General features: G+C 41.3%; 3 protein-coding genes and 8 non-coding genes across 11 annotated transcripts in view; 5 read left to right on the top strand and 6 right to left on the bottom strand.

Moving 5' to 3' along the window:
• Positions 1-2,997: 2,997 nt before the first annotated feature.
• LOC137980731 (uncharacterized) lies at positions 2,998-4,966 on the top strand. The gene is made up of 2 exons (XM_068828159.1): positions 2,998-3,416; positions 3,953-4,966. The coding sequence occupies exons 1-2, from the start codon at positions 3,132-3,134 to the stop codon at positions 4,964-4,966; spliced, it is 1,299 nt and encodes a 432-aa protein (XP_068684260.1). The 5' UTR covers positions 2,998-3,131.
• A 702-nt stretch (positions 4,967-5,668) lies between these two features.
• LOC137979712 (uncharacterized) lies at positions 5,669-6,307 on the top strand. Its single transcript, XM_068827030.1, has 2 exons — positions 5,669-5,767; positions 5,834-6,307. Exons 1-2 carry the CDS (start codon positions 5,669-5,671, stop codon positions 6,305-6,307), a joined length of 573 nt encoding a protein of 190 aa, XP_068683131.1.
• A 3,492-nt stretch (positions 6,308-9,799) lies between these two features.
• Trnav-cac (transfer RNA valine (anticodon CAC)) lies at positions 9,800-9,872 on the bottom strand. The gene has a single exon. It is a non-coding gene; the product is annotated as a tRNA-Val (tRNA).
• Positions 9,873-10,463: 591 nt separating this feature from the next.
• On the top strand, positions 10,464-10,537 carry Trnan-guu (transfer RNA asparagine (anticodon GUU)). The gene has a single exon. It is a non-coding gene; the product is annotated as a tRNA-Asn (tRNA).
• A 1,037-nt stretch (positions 10,538-11,574) lies between these two features.
• Positions 11,575-11,646, bottom strand: Trnap-ugg (transfer RNA proline (anticodon UGG)). The gene has a single exon. It is a non-coding gene; the product is annotated as a tRNA-Pro (tRNA).
• Positions 11,647-12,008: 362 nt separating this feature from the next.
• On the bottom strand, positions 12,009-12,081 carry Trnav-cac (transfer RNA valine (anticodon CAC)). Its single transcript has one exon. It is a non-coding gene; the product is annotated as a tRNA-Val (tRNA).
• A 603-nt stretch (positions 12,082-12,684) lies between these two features.
• On the top strand, positions 12,685-12,758 carry Trnan-guu (transfer RNA asparagine (anticodon GUU)). The gene has a single exon. It is a non-coding gene; the product is annotated as a tRNA-Asn (tRNA).
• Positions 12,759-17,143: 4,385 nt separating this feature from the next.
• Trnap-ugg (transfer RNA proline (anticodon UGG)) lies at positions 17,144-17,215 on the bottom strand. The gene has a single exon. It is a non-coding gene; the product is annotated as a tRNA-Pro (tRNA).
• A 362-nt stretch (positions 17,216-17,577) lies between these two features.
• Positions 17,578-17,650, bottom strand: Trnav-cac (transfer RNA valine (anticodon CAC)). Its single transcript has one exon. It is a non-coding gene; the product is annotated as a tRNA-Val (tRNA).
• Positions 17,651-18,253: 603 nt separating this feature from the next.
• Trnan-guu (transfer RNA asparagine (anticodon GUU)) lies at positions 18,254-18,327 on the top strand. The gene has a single exon. It is a non-coding gene; the product is annotated as a tRNA-Asn (tRNA).
• A 1,284-nt stretch (positions 18,328-19,611) lies between these two features.
• The window catches only part of LOC137979458 (uncharacterized), a 737-nt gene continuing 348 nt past the window's right edge, over positions 19,612-20,000 (bottom strand). The window contains exon 1 of the mRNA XM_068826714.1: positions 19,612-20,000. This exon is cut by the window's right edge and continues 348 nt beyond it. Within this exon, the coding sequence (XP_068682815.1) occupies positions 19,711-20,000 (290 nt within the window). The 3' untranslated portion in view covers positions 19,612-19,710.

Here is a 20,000-nt window from a genome sequence, read left to right as displayed (position 1 = left end):
TAGTCAGCACCTATAACGCTGCGATGGACGAGGTTGCAAGAAATGTTCCTCGCGAAAGAAAACCTCCAAAATCACAGCTTGTCTCATGGGAAAAATGTACTTCAGAACAGCGACAGTGCTTCATCGAAAAGGCCAAAGAAGACTCCATGCTTGTGTGCGAAGTGATAGCCCCAAACTACGGGAAGGTGCTTTTCAATGCCATGGCCACCTTAGGAGAAATGGATGACGTAGCAGAAGCCGATGATGTGCTCAAAGCCTTGATGAGCGCTTACAAAAATGTTAAGAGTGGCTGTCTGTAAGGATCGAGAATCGGCGGTCAGCGACCCATTTGGCGAATCCCTGATATTTTGCCCAAAGTTAGCCTTGGGTAGACTATTTTCAAAAATCATATTCAAAAGTTCCAACGATTTTGTTTATTTGTGAAAATTGAGAAAAATTAAAAGTGCAGTCAAAATGCGGTCAGAGTGCGGTTTTTTGGTTGATCAAAAGGTGCGATGATGAACCTCCGCCGAAGTCTTAGAATGAACTCAGTTGACCTCAAAATAACAAGAATTTCAAAGCAATCAATCTTCTACACTACCAATGTTTTAATCTTTTCAAATATGATAGTACAATGGTTTTTCAGGCCATTTAGAAAACACCTTCGGAGACCGCTTCCGATAGCGGCAAAATGTAGCTAATATTCATCAGGATAAAAATGTTCCTGGTATGTCAGTTTTTAACAATTAAGCATTGCAGAGCTAAAATATAGGTCTTAAAGATTTACCAAGTAAAGTTTCAAGGTCCAACTCGAAACGCTTCCCTTCGAAGGAATCGGAAGTCTGAGCAATATCAACGTGCAAAATGGCGCCGGATTTATAACAAACATCTAACATTATAGTTACAATCACTTGCGTTAAAATATATCAAACTAAATTTACCTTTGACAATTTTAAGTTTAAGCATTGCAGAGCTAAAATATAGGTCTTAAAGATTTACCAAGTTAAGAGACAAGTCAGTTAACTTTGTAATATTATCAGCGCTTGTCAACAAACATTAAAAAACATTTTTCTCGTCCCGTCACTCGATCAGAAGGGCACTTTCCATATCTTCTTTCGTTTGAAATTCACAAGTCGTTTTAGATTAGGTTAAACGCAATAAACACATTTGGCCTCTCAGACCTAACAGTTTCAAAATAAAGATCGGTTGAAAAGAATTACTAACCCCACATATCTCAAGACTGCCTGGAATTTTTACTTCAGTCACTCTTGATCTTCCTAAAGCGCCGTATCCTGTAAATGCAACCTTGTTTCGATGTCTCAAGCGCTCAGGATGCGAGCAATACAGTACTCCAAATATTTTTAATACTATCAACTCACGACTTTTCGTTGAATTGCACAGAAGTGAAAAGGAGTTAAACAAAGTAATCCGAACCCAAGGAAACAAACAAAGACTGCACTAATTCGGCGCTATTGTAAAATTGGCACTGACACCATGAAACGACTGAAACCGAAAACGAAATTTACATTTACCTTATCCTTTTCTCCATTTTGTGTCCACCATTGCAAACTTTCTGTAAAAACACATCAGAGGCTTTAAAGTTCATATTCAGATCCATTTGTGGCGCTTCGAAATGCGTGCATGCTTGGCGCACAGGAAATTTACCAGAGAGTCACGCAACCGTGCGCACGAGCACACCCGTCACTATTGTGCAACAACATTTCGCAACAGGTTGAAAATACAGCGTTGGTCATATATCCTTGTTTAACTCGGTCTCATCTTTTCTTGAATGGCTCACTGTAGCTACAAAGCGCTTCTAGGTAAGGTCACCCCTTCCCAGGGCACACCTTGCGGTCAGTCCACTTTCTATGTATGTTTTAAATGTATTGTTTATACAGTATATTGACATTAATTTCTGTTCGTCTGTTCATTTTGTGTTGCTTTTGTTTCTCCATTTAAAGCAATTTGTAAACAATGCAACGAGTATATCAGCAAACAGGCCATGCCCAACCAAACTCTAGTGTTTGCTTCAGGTGGGGTGGAGCCCGTCCCCGGGGTCTCGCACCTGCAAGAGTTACCCGAGCCCCATTTGTTGGTAAGTAGTAATAAGAATCACTAGTGTAAATGGTTCGCTTAAGTGGCTCCTTTAACGATGGTATGAAATGTTTTCCTTTCAAAAAGAAATTCATCATTCATTCTTTCATTTCCTTTTTAATCCTTTTTTACTTTAGGGGATTTCTTTTCATTTCTTTCTTTCTTTCTTAACGGGTTTGTGTGGGTGTTGGCTTATGAATAAAATAAAACAAAATAAACATTTTATCATGCCTTATAGTAATTACACAATATATTTGTTTGAACTGTTTCAGGTAGAGGGGGAAACAGGCCGTTCAAGTGCAGAAACAACTAGTAGTGAGTTATCGTCTGATGACCTTGCAACTGAACTGAAGAGGCTGGAGATATCGTCAAGAGGGCGGGATGATGAGACGTTCCTCAGTCCGGATACCGGAAGTCTTGTTTCTTCTACGAGTGACGAGGCCCCAACCACTATGCAAGAACCTCGTTAAAAGTTGAACGAATATCTGGTTTCGAAGAACATCCCGCCAATAACTCAGCCCTGGATGGAATGGGATAAAGCTGGAGAGAGCACTAAGAAGAGATACACCAAAAGGACAGTGGAGATCTTTTCTTCAGTCCTACAAGATCTTACACCTAATTATGCAGGTTCTCTTTGGCAAGCGATCGTCTCGTCCCCTGCCATGAACAAAGCTCTTAAACTCGATGAATTATCACAAACGTCCAAGAATTATCTTCAGGCCTTAGCAGAGGCATACGGTAAAGCTCAAGGGTGAGAGACAAGAAGGCAGATCTTGTCTATCATGTCAGGCGTTGCCAGCTTCAATGATATTTCAAGATTTATACCAGGCTTAACTAGATATCGCTATAGCTTGGCCAACCTGCATCGCTTACAGTATGGTAGCGGGGCTCCCACAACGCACCACCCTTCGCCGAGGATAAAGGTTGATCTGAAGCAACTTGACCATTTTTTATCGTATATAACAAGTCCGCATTTGGTGCAGGATCTACCATTTGGGCAGAAAACGTTGAAACTCTCTTCTGGCCACCTGGTTGAGATACCAAACGTCATAAGGACGATGATACCCCAAAGAATAGCACGTCAGTACGCTCAGTACTGCCACGAAACTGGCTTTAAACCATTCAGTGAGCGTACTATGCTTCGTGTATTGGAGGAATGCAAGGCCTCGGTCCGAAAATCTCTCCAAGGACTTGACTACGTGGCCGCAGACGGTGCGCGTGCCTTTGAAGACTTAGAGAATTTAGTCCGCCGACTTGGAGAGCTCGGTCTCGGGAAAGAGTGGGAGTTGCAGTACGTGGAATTGCTCAAGGGTTCAAAATTATACCTTAAAAGTGATTTTAAGGTAAGGCTTAATTAAAAATAATAATACCGTATTTTTTCGAATAAGCGCCCAACCTCGACAAAGCGCCCACCTCGATCAGGTGCCCAGCCTCGAAAAAGTGCCTACCCCCTTTTCCTCCCACGCAAACTAAAATAAGCGCCCACCACCACCCCACCCCCTCCCCCCTCCAACCCCCCGAAAAATATTGAATAAGTACTCAAGAGACTTCCCCGAAGGCGGAGTTTTCTTCAGAGTATTTTACAGAAACCTTTTGTTGCATCTTCGCGTTTGATACTACCATTTATTGTTTTGTTACAAAATAAACATACCACTTTTGCTGAAAATGGTGAAAATTTAATAAGCGCCCAGCCTCGAATAAGCGCCCACTCTCAAGGTCTAAAAATTTAATAAGCGCCCAGGGCGGTTGATCGAATAAATACAGCAATTGGAAAGAATTTAATCATTCTTTACAAAGACTTTAAGTATAAAATTTAAAGAATGATTTTAATTGTCACTATTTGTCACAATAAATGCTGTGTGTTTTAAACATCTTACAGGTCCACGTGTGTTCTTCATCTGAGATTGCGAGTCATTGCAGTGTGTTTGCCTTAAGTGACTCCACCAGTCCTGATCTGCAGCAGCAGTGTAGCCACAAACACGAAGAATGCTGTGAGCAATGTGAGATCCTGCACTCAACTCTTCAGAACATTTCCTCTGCAGTAGAAAGAGCATCGTTTGCCACGCAAGATGACAAAGAAGAGGCCCTGTTCTTAGTCAACGCTTCTGTGCTTGCCATCCAGTCATGGAAATGTCATCTGCTGAGGTCGGCTCACCAGGACCAGGCTCGTTTGGACGCTATCGACGCTCTTGATCAGGAGACAGTTTTTATCGTCAACGACTGGGCGATGAAGTTTCTTCCTCATAGATACCGTGAGTCCCAAACGGACTGGTTTGGCAAGCGTGGGTTATCATGGCACATATCGGTGGTGTACAGACGGAAGGAGGAGGAACTACAGTGGCAAGCCTTTATCCACGCAGTTCAGTCCTGCAGCCAGGGGAGTTCAGCTGTGGCATCCATAATGCATCATGTCTTGGAAACACTCAAGCAAGAGCACCCTGAGATAAACAAAGCCTACTTCAGACAAGACAACGCAGGCTGTTACCACTCCACTCGCACGATACTAGCTTGCAGAGAGATGGCAGCAAGCACTGGAGTAAAAGTAGTCCGCGTAGATTTTAGCGATCCCCAAGGCGGAAAAGGGGCAGCAGACCGGCTGGCTGCAAGCTGTAAAAGACATATCAGGGCGTTTATTGATGAAGGCAATGATGTTTGCACTGCCGATGAGCTTAAAGACGCATTATTATCGCATGGTGGATTGAAAGGTGTAAGAGTTGTTTCCCTTGATACGATCATCGAAACACCTGACAGTGGGCAAACTATTACTGGCATTACAAAACTGAACAATTTTGAGTTTAGCTCTACAGAGTCTGTTACCTGTTGGCGTGCGTATGGTGTTGGTCGCGGAAAAATCATCAATCCAGGATCTTCATCAAGTAAGTATGGGAATTAAAACTAAAAGTGAGCTACTGAGAATTAATGGATGAGTTGCCGCTAAATTTAAGTTCTGTATTAAAATGCAAAAGTGTAAGACCCTTACTTTATTGGAGAACCTTACCATACAATAATTATCTGCAAGTACATGTATCAGATACCTTTGGAGTCCCACGCAATATTCTTGGTTCTGATAAATGAAGAAATGATTGTCGCAGTTGTAGGAGCAATTTAAAGAATTACCATTTTGTTCAATTTTTTGGGTGGCTTAAACGGGAAAACCCATAACTTCTACGTACGTTAGCGCGGCAGCGCTCTACTAACCGAGCTATGGATACCCATGTATTGGGAACATACGTTTATTTCTGTCATGGTTGCTTTAAAAACTTATAAATGATTTGAAAAAGAAATCAGAAAACAACTCTTTATTGGTATTAATTTATTTACCCAAGGTCCTCGATACCAAGTACTTCAGAAATCATTCTCCGAAGGAGATTTTACTTCCTTCCGATGTAAATCTGAAAAACAGGTTGGACAGACAGCTTCAACATCAGCAACTGTGGCCGAGCCATCTGGTCTCATTTCGGAAGACAGTGACCTATCCACAGGGGTTTATTCCTGTCCTCAAGACGGCTGCGTTCGTGTGTTCCAAAGAGTGTCTGCTTTAGAGAAACATCTGTCTGTAGAAAAATGTTCCCGATCCCCGGAGAAATATTCTCTAATGGATTTAGCGAAAATGGGGTACAAGACCCATTTGGAAGAAGGTGTTGGCATATTGCCCTATCTTAAAGCCCCAGTTGCTCACCAGGAGGGTCACTTTGTACCAAATGAGGGATGGGCCCTCAGAGCAGCAAAGAAGGCGTATAGATTCAGCGAAAAGCAAAAGTCTTACTTACTGGCGAAATTCTCTATCGGTCAAACAACGGGCCGTAAGCTTGACGCCGAGGTTGTGGCGAGGGAAATGAGACGCGCCCGTGGAGCAGATGGTGTGCGACTTTTCCAGTCCTCAGAATTCCTAACCAGTTTGCAGATTGCGTCCTTCTTCTCAAGGCAAAGCGCTACACTACGGCAAAAGGACCCAGCAGATGAAGCCGATATCCGGGCATCTCAAGAGGAAGCTAACTTTAGTGCAGCGAAGGAGGTCGTTGAAACTATTCAGCTCAACCATCCTCTGGTATACGATCAGTACAACCTATGTGAGATGGCGCTCAGTGGTAACTTGAAAGTCCTCAATCTACCGATGCTTCAGCGCTTGTGCGAGGATCTCGGCCTTGATGTACCTGTCCCGCCTGTGCGCAAGAAGGCTCCATACTTGGCACTCTTAGAGGAAATAGCCAAAAAGTGCACATGCCGAAAGTAACTCTATTATTAATAGCTTCCTGGAAGTGTTTTAGCCTCAACCAGTTTTATAAAACGGGTTGAAAACGGGGGGAAGGGGTACTCCCTCAAAAAATTGCCAAGGTTCTTCTGGTACCTCCTTCCCAGGTTCTCCCTCTTAGGTTGGTGCCTTTTAGAGGATGAAATCTGTGGAGTGGTATCGCCTAGGGTTCGACCGCAGCTGTAGCAGTACCTTTTAGGTTTTTTTTAACTATGAAAATGAAGGGAACTGTTTTGGGGTTGAACTAAAGCCACTTACGTAATGAGAATATTGCGATCAGAGCCGCCTCCACAGGAATGGGACTACCCCCTCCTCCCCAAGTCTGAGAGTCAATGACAAAACCAAACAAAACCAAAAAAACAATATCAAAGAAAGCTCCCCTACCGGGATGAAGTAATGAAATTCATTTTATAACTGCGTTTAGCAAGACCTAAAACAAAGATCTTACTTTGAAAAATACCCTGCGAAAAATTTTTACTTCTAAACGTACTCCTTCCCCACCCCCATCGTGACAACATGTCAAAACGTTTATCCCGCGGGTGGGAAGTTATTGTTGTTGTTGTTGTTTTTTAATATTATTATTCCTACCGGTTCGTGAAAATAATACTTCGTTTTAGAAAAATACTAATTTGAGCAAAATTAACTCGTTTAAGTTTTAAAACCACGCTGGGTGGAAGGGAGAGGGTAACTGAGATTGCGTTACATTTACTGGACTCGAATATCAACAACATACGGTTTATGACAGAATGCCGTTTGTTTCGATTTCTTAACACATGTAGCCTTACGTGTTTCAGATACTAAAAACAAAAACTGTTTGAAATTGTGAAAACTAACGTCGATTCAAACTCTCCCTGTAGTGGAAAATGGCTTTCAGCAACGTTGTATGATTAAATACCGCCAAAAGCTATAATGTGGCACTTTGCCGGTTATTATTATTGTCGCGGTAATAACTAATTATTTCCAAAATTTCAACGATCTTTCCAGCAAACTACCTTCGTTTTTTTTAAAGTCATACAATTACTATTTCATTCAAGAAACCTTGGCGAACGATAAATATCTAGGAAAACGTCCTGGATGCATGGATAGTTTGACACAAAGGCGGCTGGTTTAACTGATTTATCAGGTTTGTTTACATTACTTGCGATAACCAAAGTGGACTATCTACATCAAACTGATCTGTTCAAAGCACTGGATGTGTCTCCTATGAGCTCTTGGGTATTTCTATAAGCGGCAAACTTAAAATTGTCAAAGGAAAATTTAGTTTGATATTTTAACGCAAGTGATTATAACTATAATGTTAGATGTTTGTTATAAATCCAGCGCCATTTTTGCACGTTAACATTGCTCAGAGTTTCGATTCCTTCGAAGGGAAGCGTTCCGAGTTCGACCTTGAAACTTTACTTGGTAAATCTTTAAGACCTATATTTTAGCTCTGCAATGCTTAATTGTTAAAAACTGACATACCAGGAACATTTTTATCCTGATGAATATTAGCTACATTTTGCCGCCATCGAAAGCGGTCTCCGAAGTTGTTTTCTAAATGGCCTGAAAAACCATTGTACTATCATATTTGAAAAGATTAAAACATTGGTAGTGTAGAAGATTGATTGCTTTGAAATTCTTGTTATTTTGAGGTCAACTGATTTTATTTTAAGACTTCGGCGGAGGTTCATCATCGCACCTTTTGATCAACCAAAAAACCGCACTTTGACCGCATTTTGACCGCACTTTTAATTTTTGCCAAATTTCCCAAGTAAACAAAATCGTTGGAACTTTTGAATATGATTTTTGAAAATAGTCTACCCAAGGCTAACTTTGGGCAAAATATCAGGGATTCGCCAAATGGGTCGCTGACCGCCGATTCTCGATCCTTACAGACAGCCACTCTTAAACCAAAAGCACCAAGACGCAAATTCTCAGCCTATATGCGTACAAGTATTCGGTGAGCACACTGAAGAAACTTCACGCACCATATGGAAAACTGTCTACACGTCAGATACATAGAGCGCGGTGTAATGCAAGAGCGATAGGTCCAGGCTTGGCTCCTGAGGAGAAGAAATACCATCGTGTCCGCATTGATATGAGCAAAGTTGATCATTTCGTTGAGTTTATTAATCACCCGTACTTTTATCAGGATGTATCCTACGGAACTAAGTTACTTAAGCTAGACAGTGGCCAGACAATGGAAATGCTAAACGTTGTCCGTACAGTAACTCGTTCTACAATGATTAGTCAGTACATGCAGTTCTGTCAGGAGGAGAGATTTGAACCTGTAAGTCGCACCACCCTCTTCAAGATTCTGGAAGTAAGACAAGCTTCGCAGCGAAAGTCTTTACAAGGCCTCGACAATACGGCCGCCGATGGCTCTGCAGGTTTCCATAAAATTGAATCGATAGTCGATGATCTAGAGAAAGGAGGGATGGACAGGCAATGGTGCACTGAAATCAAGGAAAGGCTAAGGAATGGGAAACGCTATTTGAAAACCAATTTTCGTGTTCATTGCAACCCTGAGAAAGCCTTTTGTCCTGATCATTGTCGCAAGTTCGCACTTAGTGACTAACAAGATCCTGACTTCCAAGAGACACACTCCCATCAACACACAGAAAGCTGCAGTGACTGCCAAGACCTTCGAAACGCATTCGATGAAGTCGAAGATAGAATTCAAAGTGCCCTGTGGATTCCTTACAGCTATGAAGAACGAGAAGATCTGCTATACGACTTCAAGCTGGCAAAGGCAGATATCTTGCACTGGAAGGCGCATGTTGTTCGTTCCGTTAACCAAGAAGCGGCAAAGCAAGATCACTTGAAGATGATAAGTGTGAATCCAAATTGTGCGCTGATAATAATGGATTGGGCGATGAAGTTTCTTCAGCTTAGATATCGAGAAAATAGGTCCGACTGGTTCGGTAAGAGAGTATTGAGTTGGCACATATCGACGGTGATCACAGGCGATCTTGACGTCAGTGGAAAGCTGGAGATGCAGTCATATGCCCATCTGTTTGATGCATGCCAACAGGATTGGTTCGCTGTGTGTTCTATTCTAAAAAACATATAGGAGAACTTAAGGCAAAGAAGCCTCACATCACCCAAGTTTATTTGAGATCAGATGAAGCTAGTTGCTACCATAATAATTCTCTAATCCCTGCAGCAAGGAAGGTTGGTGAACGGGTTGGTGTAGACGTTTGTCGCTATGACTTTTCTGAACCGCAATATGGCAAAGACGTTTGTGATGGGATCTTGTGCCCCATGAAAACATGCATCCGCCGTTTCTGCGACGAAGGACACGACATTCTGACTGCGGGGGACATGAGAAGTGCATTTTCTTCGACTTGACAACATATGATCAATGGTCTTTGGAGATTGCGGGACTGCAGGTTGTTGGGCTGGAATAAAGATGGTGTAGCAGTCTTCAAAATGAGAAACCTGGAGTTGTGGTCGTTTAGCTTCAGCTATAGGCTCCTCAAAAATGCATTTTGTTTTCGGCAAGACTTGAACCTGCGACTTTCCGCGTGTGAGGTGGACGTGATAACCACTACACTACGAAAACAAGCAAGACTTTGCAAGTGGTTAAACATTTGTGAAATGTTAAGGAGTATGAAATTAAAAAGGATCACTGTGGTCTCAAGTGATCCAAATTTCACAACTGCACTCTTCTGATGTAAGGCTTTTCTTTTAAGAATGAGGAACTTTAGGCATTGCAAAAAGCGTATTTAAAATCAGGCTTGCTTTTAAAGCTTCCTTGTCTTTGGCGTGTGTGAAACTCAAAGATTCTTGCGGAATAGAGTTGTCACCGTGAAACGGAACATTAAGATACTGGAGTGTAAGTGCAAGGAATAAATGCTCTCAAGTGCAACAAAATCAAAGGAACGTTAAAAATGTCTTCAAAGACGTTGTGGGCTGGTTGTTTTGTCAACAGCTGTTGGAAATAACGAAGCAAGTGAGGCATGAGTAGAAGGAAATCAAAGGATCGTTAACAACACGTTCTGGACTGGTTGTTCTTTTTCTCGACACTGCTACTTTCGTGTCTGAAAAGGACAAGAAAAAATGGCCGCAGGAATTTAGAAGGCTCATCGCATAGTCGTGGTCAAGATTAAGTGGAAGTTTATCCAATCTTGTCCTTGGCCAAGCGTTCAGACCTGTCTCTGTGGCGCAATCGGTTAGCGCGTTCGGCTGTTAACCGAAAGGTTGGTGGTGCAAACCCACCCAGGGACGCTTAGTTTTGATTGGCATAGGCCAGCTGTAGGCAAACAAGTCAAGGTTGGCCATGACTAAGGGGCCAATCGGAAGATCACTTCGTCACCTTCGTCAAAGCGAGTCTATGTGTGAGGTCTTTGCCTTGAAAGCGATTTTCATTCATCTGTAGAGTTGATTACGGGCGTTTTTCGGGTCAACATTAACAGCTTTAAAAAATGGAGGATACCAAGTTTCCTGAAAGAATCAGCAGGTGGAGCTCATTCCTCCGTGAGGCTCCTTGTCTGTCACTTGCCATGAATGTCCCAGTGATTTCACAGTCACCAGGTGAACAGGAGTTCCCATCGTTGAACCAATAGAGACCTTGTTTAGAAGTTTACAGCGGATAAACTGCTCTTCATTCCAAGGAAAGACTCGCAGACATGACATGATTAAACTTGGTAACAATACAACAGGCTGCCTGTGGAAAATCCGGGTGTCGATATCGGTACCTCCCGCATGCGAAGTGGGCGCTATATTCCCCGTTTCCCCAAACCACGCTGGCTAAGTGATAATTATGCGATTTGCACTTAAATGTTCGCTACCGCGATGCCTTGAGCTTCTCATTTGCATCGTCTGTTTTTACCTCGACACCTCGTCGTCCGTGATCAGATATATTATTGAAGAGAGCATGAGGTCGGAAGAAAGCTTAGGATTAGGCACAAAAGTGACACGAGCCACCAGCTATGGAAATGTCACAAGACCACTTGTCAAAGTTAAATCTTATGAGTAAGAGAGTTTAATGTCATCCAGCTCTGTGGTTTGGAAGACAACTCGACCAAGATTCGAGCATTCTACGCTTGCTTCAAGCTTTTTAACTTGAACAGAAGCGGGAGGTCTGGTGTGACACGTTTGTGGCATTAATGTGCTAATCATGCGCAGGGGTAAGACGAATTTACCACGCTTTCCAATTCATGATTAAATTTGATACGTTGACCTCCAATGGCGAAAGAAGAGTGTGCCGTATGTTTCGTGATACTGACGGCAACTTCTTGATCTATGAACATTGCTGTATAAAAGGGCCTGTCCGGGAGTCGAATCCGGGACCTCTCGCACCCAAAGCGAGAATCATGCCACTAGACCAACAGGCCGTGCAGGGAAAGCTACCGTCACGCCCACTGTGTTGCAAATTACTTGAGCGAGAGTTGAAAAGAAACCCTACCACTTGTCCTAATGTGGTGTTCTATATCTAAATTGTCTCATTGTTAATCACCACGTGAGTGACGTAGCTGAGTTGAGGCAATTCGCGTTTAACAGGTACCGATGCACAGACCCAGACGGACAGAAGGAAAGTGCATTTTTTTCGACTTGACCACATATGATCAATGGTCTTTGGAGATTGCGAGACTGCAGGTTGTTGGGCTGGAATAAACATGGTGTAGCAGTCTTCAAAATAAGAAACCTGGAGCTGTGGTCGTTTAGCTTCAGCTATAGGCTTCATAAAAACGCATTTTGTTTTCGGCAGGACTTGAACCTGCGACCTTCCGCGTGTGAGGCGGACGTGATAACCACTACACTACGAAAACAAGCAGGACTTCACATATGGTTAAAAAATTGTGGAATGTTAAGGAGTATGAAATTTAAAAGGATCACTGTGCTCCCAAGTGATCCAAATTTCACAACTGCACTCTTCTGATGTAAGGCTTTTCTTTTAAGAATTAGGAACGTCAGGCATTGCAAAAACCGTATTTAAAATCAGGCTTGCTTTTAAAGTTTCTTTGTCTTTGGTGTGTGTGAAACTCGAAGATTCTTGCGGAATAGAGTTGTCACCGTAAAATGCAACATTAAGAAACTGGAGTGTAAGTGCACGGAATAAATGCTCTCAAGGGTTACCACTAGTGCAACAAAATCAAAGGAACGTTAAAAATGTCTTCAAAGACGTTGTGGGCTGGTTGTTTTGTCGACAGCTGTTGGAAATAAAGAAGCAAGTGAGGCATGAGTAGAAGGAAATCAAAGGATCGTTAACAACACGTTCTGGACTGGTTGTTCTTTTTCTCGACACTGCTACTTTCGTGTCTGAAAAGGACAAGAAAAAATGGCCGCAGGAATTTAGAGGGCTCATCGCATAGTCGTGGTCAAGATTGAGTGGAAGTTTCTCCAACCTTGTTCTCGGCCAAGCGTTCAGACCTGTCTCTGTGGCGCAATCGGTTAGCGCGTTCGGCTGTTAACCGAAAGGTTGGTGGTTCAAGCCCACCCAGGGACGCTTAGTTTTGATTGGCATAGGCCAGCTGTAGGCAAACAAGTCAAGGTTGGCCATGACTAAGGGGCCAATCAGAAGATCACTTCGTCACCTTCGTCAAAGCGAGTCTATGTGTGAGGTCTTTGCCTTGAAAGCGATTTTCATTCATCTGTAGAGTTGATTACGGGCGTTTTTCGGGTCAACATTAACAGCTTTAAAAAATGGAGGATACCAAGTTTCCTGAAAGAATCAGCAGGTGGAGCTCATTCCTCCGTGAGGCTCCTTTTCTGTCACTTGCCATGAATGTCCCAGTGATTTCACAGTCACCAGGTGAACAGGAGTTCCCATCGTTTTTTTTTTTTTTTTTTTTTTTAATTTCCTCCATTTATTTATTTTACATTTACATTGTACTACAATATTTGAAGATGACGATGCTATTTGTGAAATTAAATAACAGGTTTCAAGAATAAATGGAGAGGGCAAGATATAGTTAAACTAATTACATGCCCTTTGATTAAATTACAGTTTTATTTAGGTTAAAAGAGAAAAAAGAGAAGTATTAACACTATTACTATAAAAAACTATCAAAAATATATAAAGAGAGGAAAAGATATATACACACACACACACACACATATATATATATATATGCAACATTGGAGAGTCGGTGTGACGATGATTAATACTGAGCAAGATAATAGTTGAAAAGTGCTCTTTTGAACGATTTTTTAGTTGTCTTTTCACGTATAGATAAGGGAATATCATTCCAATAGTAACATCATATAACTGTTGGGCAGAATTTGCGTATATTTATTCTAAAGCTACTAGGATTTAGGTATTGCAGGGATGCACTTCTTGTATCATAATTATATTGCTCAGATACAAGGGCCAACGTGAAATTAGATGGCTTTTTATCTACTAATTGATCATAAATCAGTTGGCAGGTATTTAGCTTAACAATGTCAGGGAGCTTAATGAGGCCAAGGTTTACATAATGAGGCGTAATATGATCTCGAAGTGGAACATTATTAATAACTCTTACAGCTTGGTTTTGCAGCTTTACCAATTGTGATACTGGAGCTTCGTAATTATTACCCCACAGAATGCAGCCGTAGTTTAAATAGGGGTAGACAAGTGCGTAGTAGATACTTATCAAAGACTGCTTTGTTACATGTCGTTTCAGCTTTGCGATGATATTTACACTTTTGCTGATTTTACTACTAATATGGTCAATGTGATCTTTCCAAGACAAAAAGCAATCAAGAACTAATCCTAAGTATTTAATGTTGTACGACTGCTCAAGATATTGGTCGGCAATTTTTAGAGGAGGGTGTAAGTTAGAATTAACTTTTTGTCTCGGTTGGAAAACTAAGTATTTTGTTTTACTTAAATTCAAAGTTAATCTGTTAGAACAAAGCCATTCATAAATTGCTGGCAATTCAGAATTTATTAACTGTAGCAATAACTGTAGTTCCTTACCAGCCACAGTCAGCGAAGTATCATCGGCAAATAGTCTTATGGAAAAGTAGTTAGTTGCATTAATAATATCATTTATATAAACTAGAAAAAGAACCGGACCTAAGATCGACCCTTGGGGTACTCCTGAGTTTATTTCTAGGAAGTCAGATTCAACGCCATTAACAAACACTTTTTGCTTCCTTTTGTTTAGGTAAGATCTAAACCACTTGTTTTCAATGTCTCGTATACCATAAACGTCAAGTTTTGATAATAGGATATAATGGTTGACCGTATCGAATGCTTTACTTAGGTCTAGAAATATGGAAATGGCATAATTTCCTTCGTCAAGGGCTTTTGTTATTTCATCTATAAGGTCTACCAAGCAGTCAACCGTGCTCATGCCAGATCTAAAGCCATATTGATTTGGTACCAAAATATCTTCATAGGTGAGATAAAATGATAATTGGTTAAGAACGCATCTCTCAAAGATTTTACTTAGTGCTGAAAGGACTGATATGGGACGATAGTTATTGCATGAAGAACGAGAGCCTTGTTTATAGATTGGTATAACTTTGGCAATTTTCAAGTTATCAGGAAATATGCTATGTTTAAGTGACAAATTTATGATATGTGTCAGCGGTCGAAATATTTCAAGTGCAGCAGAGGACAATAAGAGCGGATGTACGTTATCATAGCCAAAAGATTTCTTTGTGTCAATACTTTCTAATAGTAGATAAACCTCGGTTTCATTTACTTGAGCGAAGCGAAAGGTTGATTTTTTCCTCTTCATATAGGTTGAGTAGTGGCGATCTGCTTTTGGCAGTTTCGATGCAAGTTCAGTCGGAACATTACAGAAGTACCTGTTAATAGCATTTGATATTGAAGATGGATGCTGGAGATCTTTATCCTTAACTTTCAGATTGTCAATGTTCGAGGATGGCCGCTTTTTATTGATTATAAGGTTAACATTATCCCACATTTTTTTTGTTTTTGCGGAGTCCTTAAGTACACTATCGTAGTATAAGGTTCGAAGGGCTTTATTAATTGAGACAATCCTGTTTCGATAAATTTTATATTTTTTATGATAATAAATATTTTGAGTTATCAACCATTTTTTATAGAGCTCGTTACGAACTTTGATTGATTTTCTCAATCCTTTCGTCATCCACGGCTTGTCGAACGTATTTTTTATATTAATCAATTTAAGCGGTGCATGTGCATTGCTAATGCTATTGAAAGTATGAAGGAATCTAGTTAAGCTTTCGTTTACATCATAGCTCTTGTATACTGTTGTCCAATTAGCATTCCTCAATGCTTTTTGGAAAGCAATCTTATCGAACCTTTTAAAATCCCTAATTTCAATTTTATTGGGGAAGGGACTTTGCGTAGGGTCATACGAAAGAGTAAAAACTGGCAAATGATCAGCTATTTCTAGGGCAATGCTACCACTAGTACTTGAAGACACAAAGTTAGAAAGAATGTGGTCTATACAACTTGTTGTTGACTCAGTTACGCGCGTTGCTTCGAGGATCAAAGGATTAAAGCCTTCTGAATAGATCAAGTTGAGGTATTCTTTTGCTATTGTACTCTTGACGAGTGTATTGATGTTGAAATCACCTAAGATCAGACACTTTTTCTTAGACAAAAGGACGGAATGTAGAACGTTTTCAAATTCATCAATGAAATCGCGTTGGGACCTACTGGGAGGGTTATAAATAACGCCAATAAGCAAGTCTTGCGTGTCAACCCAGATATTTTCAACACCAGCTAATTTTAAATCATTTCTCAAATGATATTCAAAGCTTGACTTTAAATATAAAGCAACTCCGCCACCTGTAGAAAACGTGCGATTGTCAGTTATGATATTGTAACCTGAGATTTGCAAGCTGCTTATGTCAACTTGCGGGGTAATCCAAGTTTCAGAACAAGCCAACAAATCTAACTGGAAGGGAAATGAATCCAAGAGATGACATAACTCGTCTAAATGCTTGCTTAGGCTTCTTATATTTATGTGAAGCGCCGAGAGTTGAGGTTTGACAACATGGGAAAGTTGTTCAAGCTCTTCTAATGTAAACATCCCATGGTCACTAAAAGACTGAAGATTTAAATCTGGGTCACATGTGTCGCTTGTCATTTATAGTCACAAAGTTGATTTAGAAATTGCAAAACAAAAAAATACTAACGTAAGTACGAGATAATAATGTCTACATATTCTAACCTGACCATGCAGTTTCCCATCGTTGAACCAATAGAGACCTTGTTTAGAAGTTTACAGCGGATAAACTGCTCTTCATTCCAAGGAAAGACTCGCAGACATGACATGATTAAACTTGGTAACAATACAACAGGCTGCCTGTGGAAAATCCGGGTGTCGATCTCGGTACCTCCCGCATGCGAAGTGGGCGCTATATTCCCCGTTTCCCCAAACCACGCTGGCTAAGTGATAATTATGCGATTTGCACTTAAATGTTCGCCACCGCGATGCCTTGAGCTTCTCATTTGCATCGTCTGTTTTTACCTCGACACCTCGTCGTCCGTGATCAGATATATTATTGAAGAGAGCATGAGGTCGGAAGAAAGCTTAGGATTAGGCACAAAAGTGACACGAGCCACCAGCTATGGAAATGTCACAAGACCACTTGTCAACGTTAAATCTTATGAGTAAGAGAGTTTAATGTCATCCAGCTCTGTGGTTTGGAAGACAACTCGACCAAGATTCGAGCATTCTACGCTTGCTTCAAGCTTTTTAACTTGAACAGAAGCGGGAGGTCTGGTGTGACACGTTTGTGGCATTAATGTGCTAATCATGCGCAGGGGTAAGACGAATTTACCACGCTTTCCAATTCATGATTAAATTTGATACGTTGACCTCCAATGGCGAAAGAAGAGTGTGCCGTATGTTTCGTGATACTGACGGCAACTTCTTGATCTATGAACATTGCTGTATAAAAGGGCCTGTCCGGGAGTCGAACCCGGGACCTCTCGCACCCAAAGCGAGAATCATGCCACTAGACCAACAGGCCGTGCAGGGAAAGCTACCGTCACGCCCACTGTGTTGCAAATTACTTGAGCGAGAGTTGAAAAGAAACCCTACCACTTGTCCTAATGTGGTGTTCTATATCTAAATTGTGTCATTGTTAATCACCACGTGATTGACGTAGCTGAGTTGAGGCAATTCGCGTTTAACAGGTACCGATGCACAGACCCAGACGGACAGAAGGAAAGTGCATTTTTTTCGACTTGACAACATATGATCAATGGTCTTTGGAGATTGCGAGACTGCAGGTTGTTGGGCTGGAATAAACATGGTGTAGCAGTCTTCAAAATAAGAAACCTGGAGCTGTGGTCGTTTAGCCTCAGCTATAGGCTCCATAAAAACGCACTTTGTTTTCGGCAGGACTTGAACTTGCGACCTTCCGCGTGTGAGGCGGACGTGATAACCACTACACTACGAAAACAAGCACGACTTCATATATGGTTAAAAAATTGTGGAATGTTAAGGAGTATGAAATTTAAAAGGATCACTGTGCTCTCAAAAGATCCAAATTTCACAACTGCACTCTTCTGATGTAAGGCTTTTCTTTTAAGAATGAGGAACGTCAGGCATTGCAAAAACCGTATTTAAAATCAGGCTTGCTTTTAAAGTTTCTTTGTCTTTGGTGTGTGTGAAACTCGAAGATTCTTGCGGAATAGAGTTGTCACCGTAAAATGCAACATTAAGAAACTGGAGTGTAAGTGCACGGAATAAATGCTCTCAAGGGTTACCACTAGTGCAACAAAATCAAAGGAACGTTAAAAATGTCTTCAAAGACGTTGTGGGCTGGTTGTTTTGTCGACAGCTGTTGGAAATAAAGAAGCAAGTGAGGCATGAGTAGAAGGAAATCAAAGGATCGTTAACAACACGTTCTGGACTGGTTGTTCTTTTTCTCGACACTGCTACTTTCGTGTCTGAAAAGGACAAGAAAAAATGGCCGCAGGAATTTAGAAGGCTCATCGCATAGTCGTGGTCAAGATTGAGTGGAAGTTTCTCCAACCTTGTTCTCGGCCAAGCGTTCAGACCTGTCTCTGTGGCGCAATCGGTTAGCGCGTTCGGCTGTTAACCGAAAGGTTGGTGGTTCAAGCCCACCCAGGGACGCTTAGTTTTGATTGGCATAGGCCAGCTGTAGGCAAAAAGGCCAAGGTTGGCCATGACTAAGGGGCCAATCGGAAGATCACTTCGTCACCTTCGTCAAAGCGAGTCTATGTGTGAGATCTTTGCCTTGAAAGCGATTTTCATTCACCTGTAGAGTTCATTACGGACGTTTTTCGGATCAACATTAACAGCTTTAAAAAATGGAGGACTCCAAGTTTCCTGAAAAAATCAGCAGGTGGAGCTCATCCCTCCATGATGCTCCTTTTCTGTCACTTGCCATGAATGTCCCAGTGATTTCACAGTCACCAGGTGAACAGGAGTTCCCATCGTTGAACCAATAGAGACCTTGTTTAGTAGTTTACAGCGGATAAACTGCTCTTCATTCCAAGAAAAGACTCGCAGACATGACATGATTAAACTTGGTAAAATTAAAACAGGCTGTCTGTGGAAAATCCGATCTCGGTACCTCCCGCATGCGAAGTGGGTGCTATATTCCCCGTTTCCTGGAACCACGCTGGGTAAGTGATAATTATGCGATTTGCACTTAAATGTTCGCCACCGCGATGCCTTGAGCTTCTCATTTGCAGCGTCTGTTTTTGCCCTGACATCTCGTCTTCTGTGATCAGATATATTATTGAAGAGAGCATCAGTTCGGAAGAAAGCTCAGGATTAGGCACAAAAGTGACACGAGCGACCAGCTATGGAAATCTTTGAGGTATAAGTTTACCGTCTTTACGATAACGTCGTAAGGTTACCAGTTGTAAGTGGTTCTTTTGCTTTGCAGTTTTGGATGGAGAATATACTTTTCAATGGGTTTAGGGCTGGGCAAATGACTTTAAGAGAGAGTTCCAGAATTCCCACCCCTCCCCCATCCCATTTTCTTTCCGCGCAATTGCAAGAATAAAAATATATATATGAACACTCGAGAGAAAATACTTGAGCCTCTACAAGCTCACTACAAGACTTGCTTTAATAAAATTACATTTAGTATAAGAAATACTGAACTGCTGACGTGTGAATGGACAAAATAAGTGATTTTGCACGTTATAATATATCAGTGTTTATGCTCTGTTTATGCAGCAGAAGCAAATACTAATTCCTTGTAAAAAAATAGGAATACTTGATAAAAAAGCACATTTGCAAATTTGGCATTTAAACAGCCCAGGCCAAACAGAAATACCTATGCAAAAATAACCAGGAAACATTCTGAGGAAAATTTAAAAGTCTATATAAAACATTTGTTTGTCCTTCATTTGTTTGTCGTTCAAACTTGAAACAGGCCTAAGTCAAAAGGTCATCACCATGTTACAAAATTTTTATTCATGCATACGGTTTTCAAAATGATAAAATATTTGCCAAAAGTTGTAGTTGAAGGGTATTAGTAGATTACAACAGTTTAATGTGAAATCCTGAGTACCTTCTTGAGCTTTTTTCAAATTCTTTCACCATATCGCTCAATTTGTGCATAGCTTCGTAAATGCCTTCACCATTCTTTGCGCATGCTTCTTGGACATGCCATGGATTCGCTTTATTCTGCAACAGAGAAAGCTTTTGAGCAAGCTCGTTCGCCTTCAAGGCTCTCGGAAGATCTTGCTTGTTTCCCACAACAACTACCGGAACCCTTTCCATTTCCGGGCTTTCGAGAACACTGAACAGCTCGTTTCTTGCTTCTGATA

Source organism: Montipora foliosa, chromosome 12 (assembly GCF_036669935.1).
Source record: "Montipora foliosa isolate CH-2021 chromosome 12, ASM3666993v2, whole genome shotgun sequence".
Lineage (NCBI taxonomy): Eukaryota > Metazoa > Cnidaria > Anthozoa > Scleractinia > Acroporidae > Montipora > Montipora foliosa.
Note: the sequence above shows the minus strand (reverse complement) of the source record. Positions and strands in the feature narration are given on the sequence as shown.

Excerpts from the sequence above, each read along its gene's own strand:
- LOC137980731 (XM_068828159.1), top strand. The coding sequence starts at position 3,132 with ATGATACCCCAAAGAATAGCACGTCAGTACGCTCAGTACTGCCACGAA. Across the intron at positions 3,417-3,952 it reads ACCTTAAAAGTGATTTTAAG|GTCCACGTGTGTTCTTCATC; the intron begins GTAAGGCTTAAT and ends AACATCTTACAG.
- LOC137979712 (XM_068827030.1), top strand. The coding sequence starts at position 5,669 with ATGGATTTAGCGAAAATGGGGTACAAGACCCATTTGGAAGAAGGTGTT. Across the intron at positions 5,768-5,833 it reads CTCACCAGGAGGGTCACTTT|TCTTACTTACTGGCGAAATT; the intron begins GTACCAAATGAG and ends GAAAAGCAAAAG.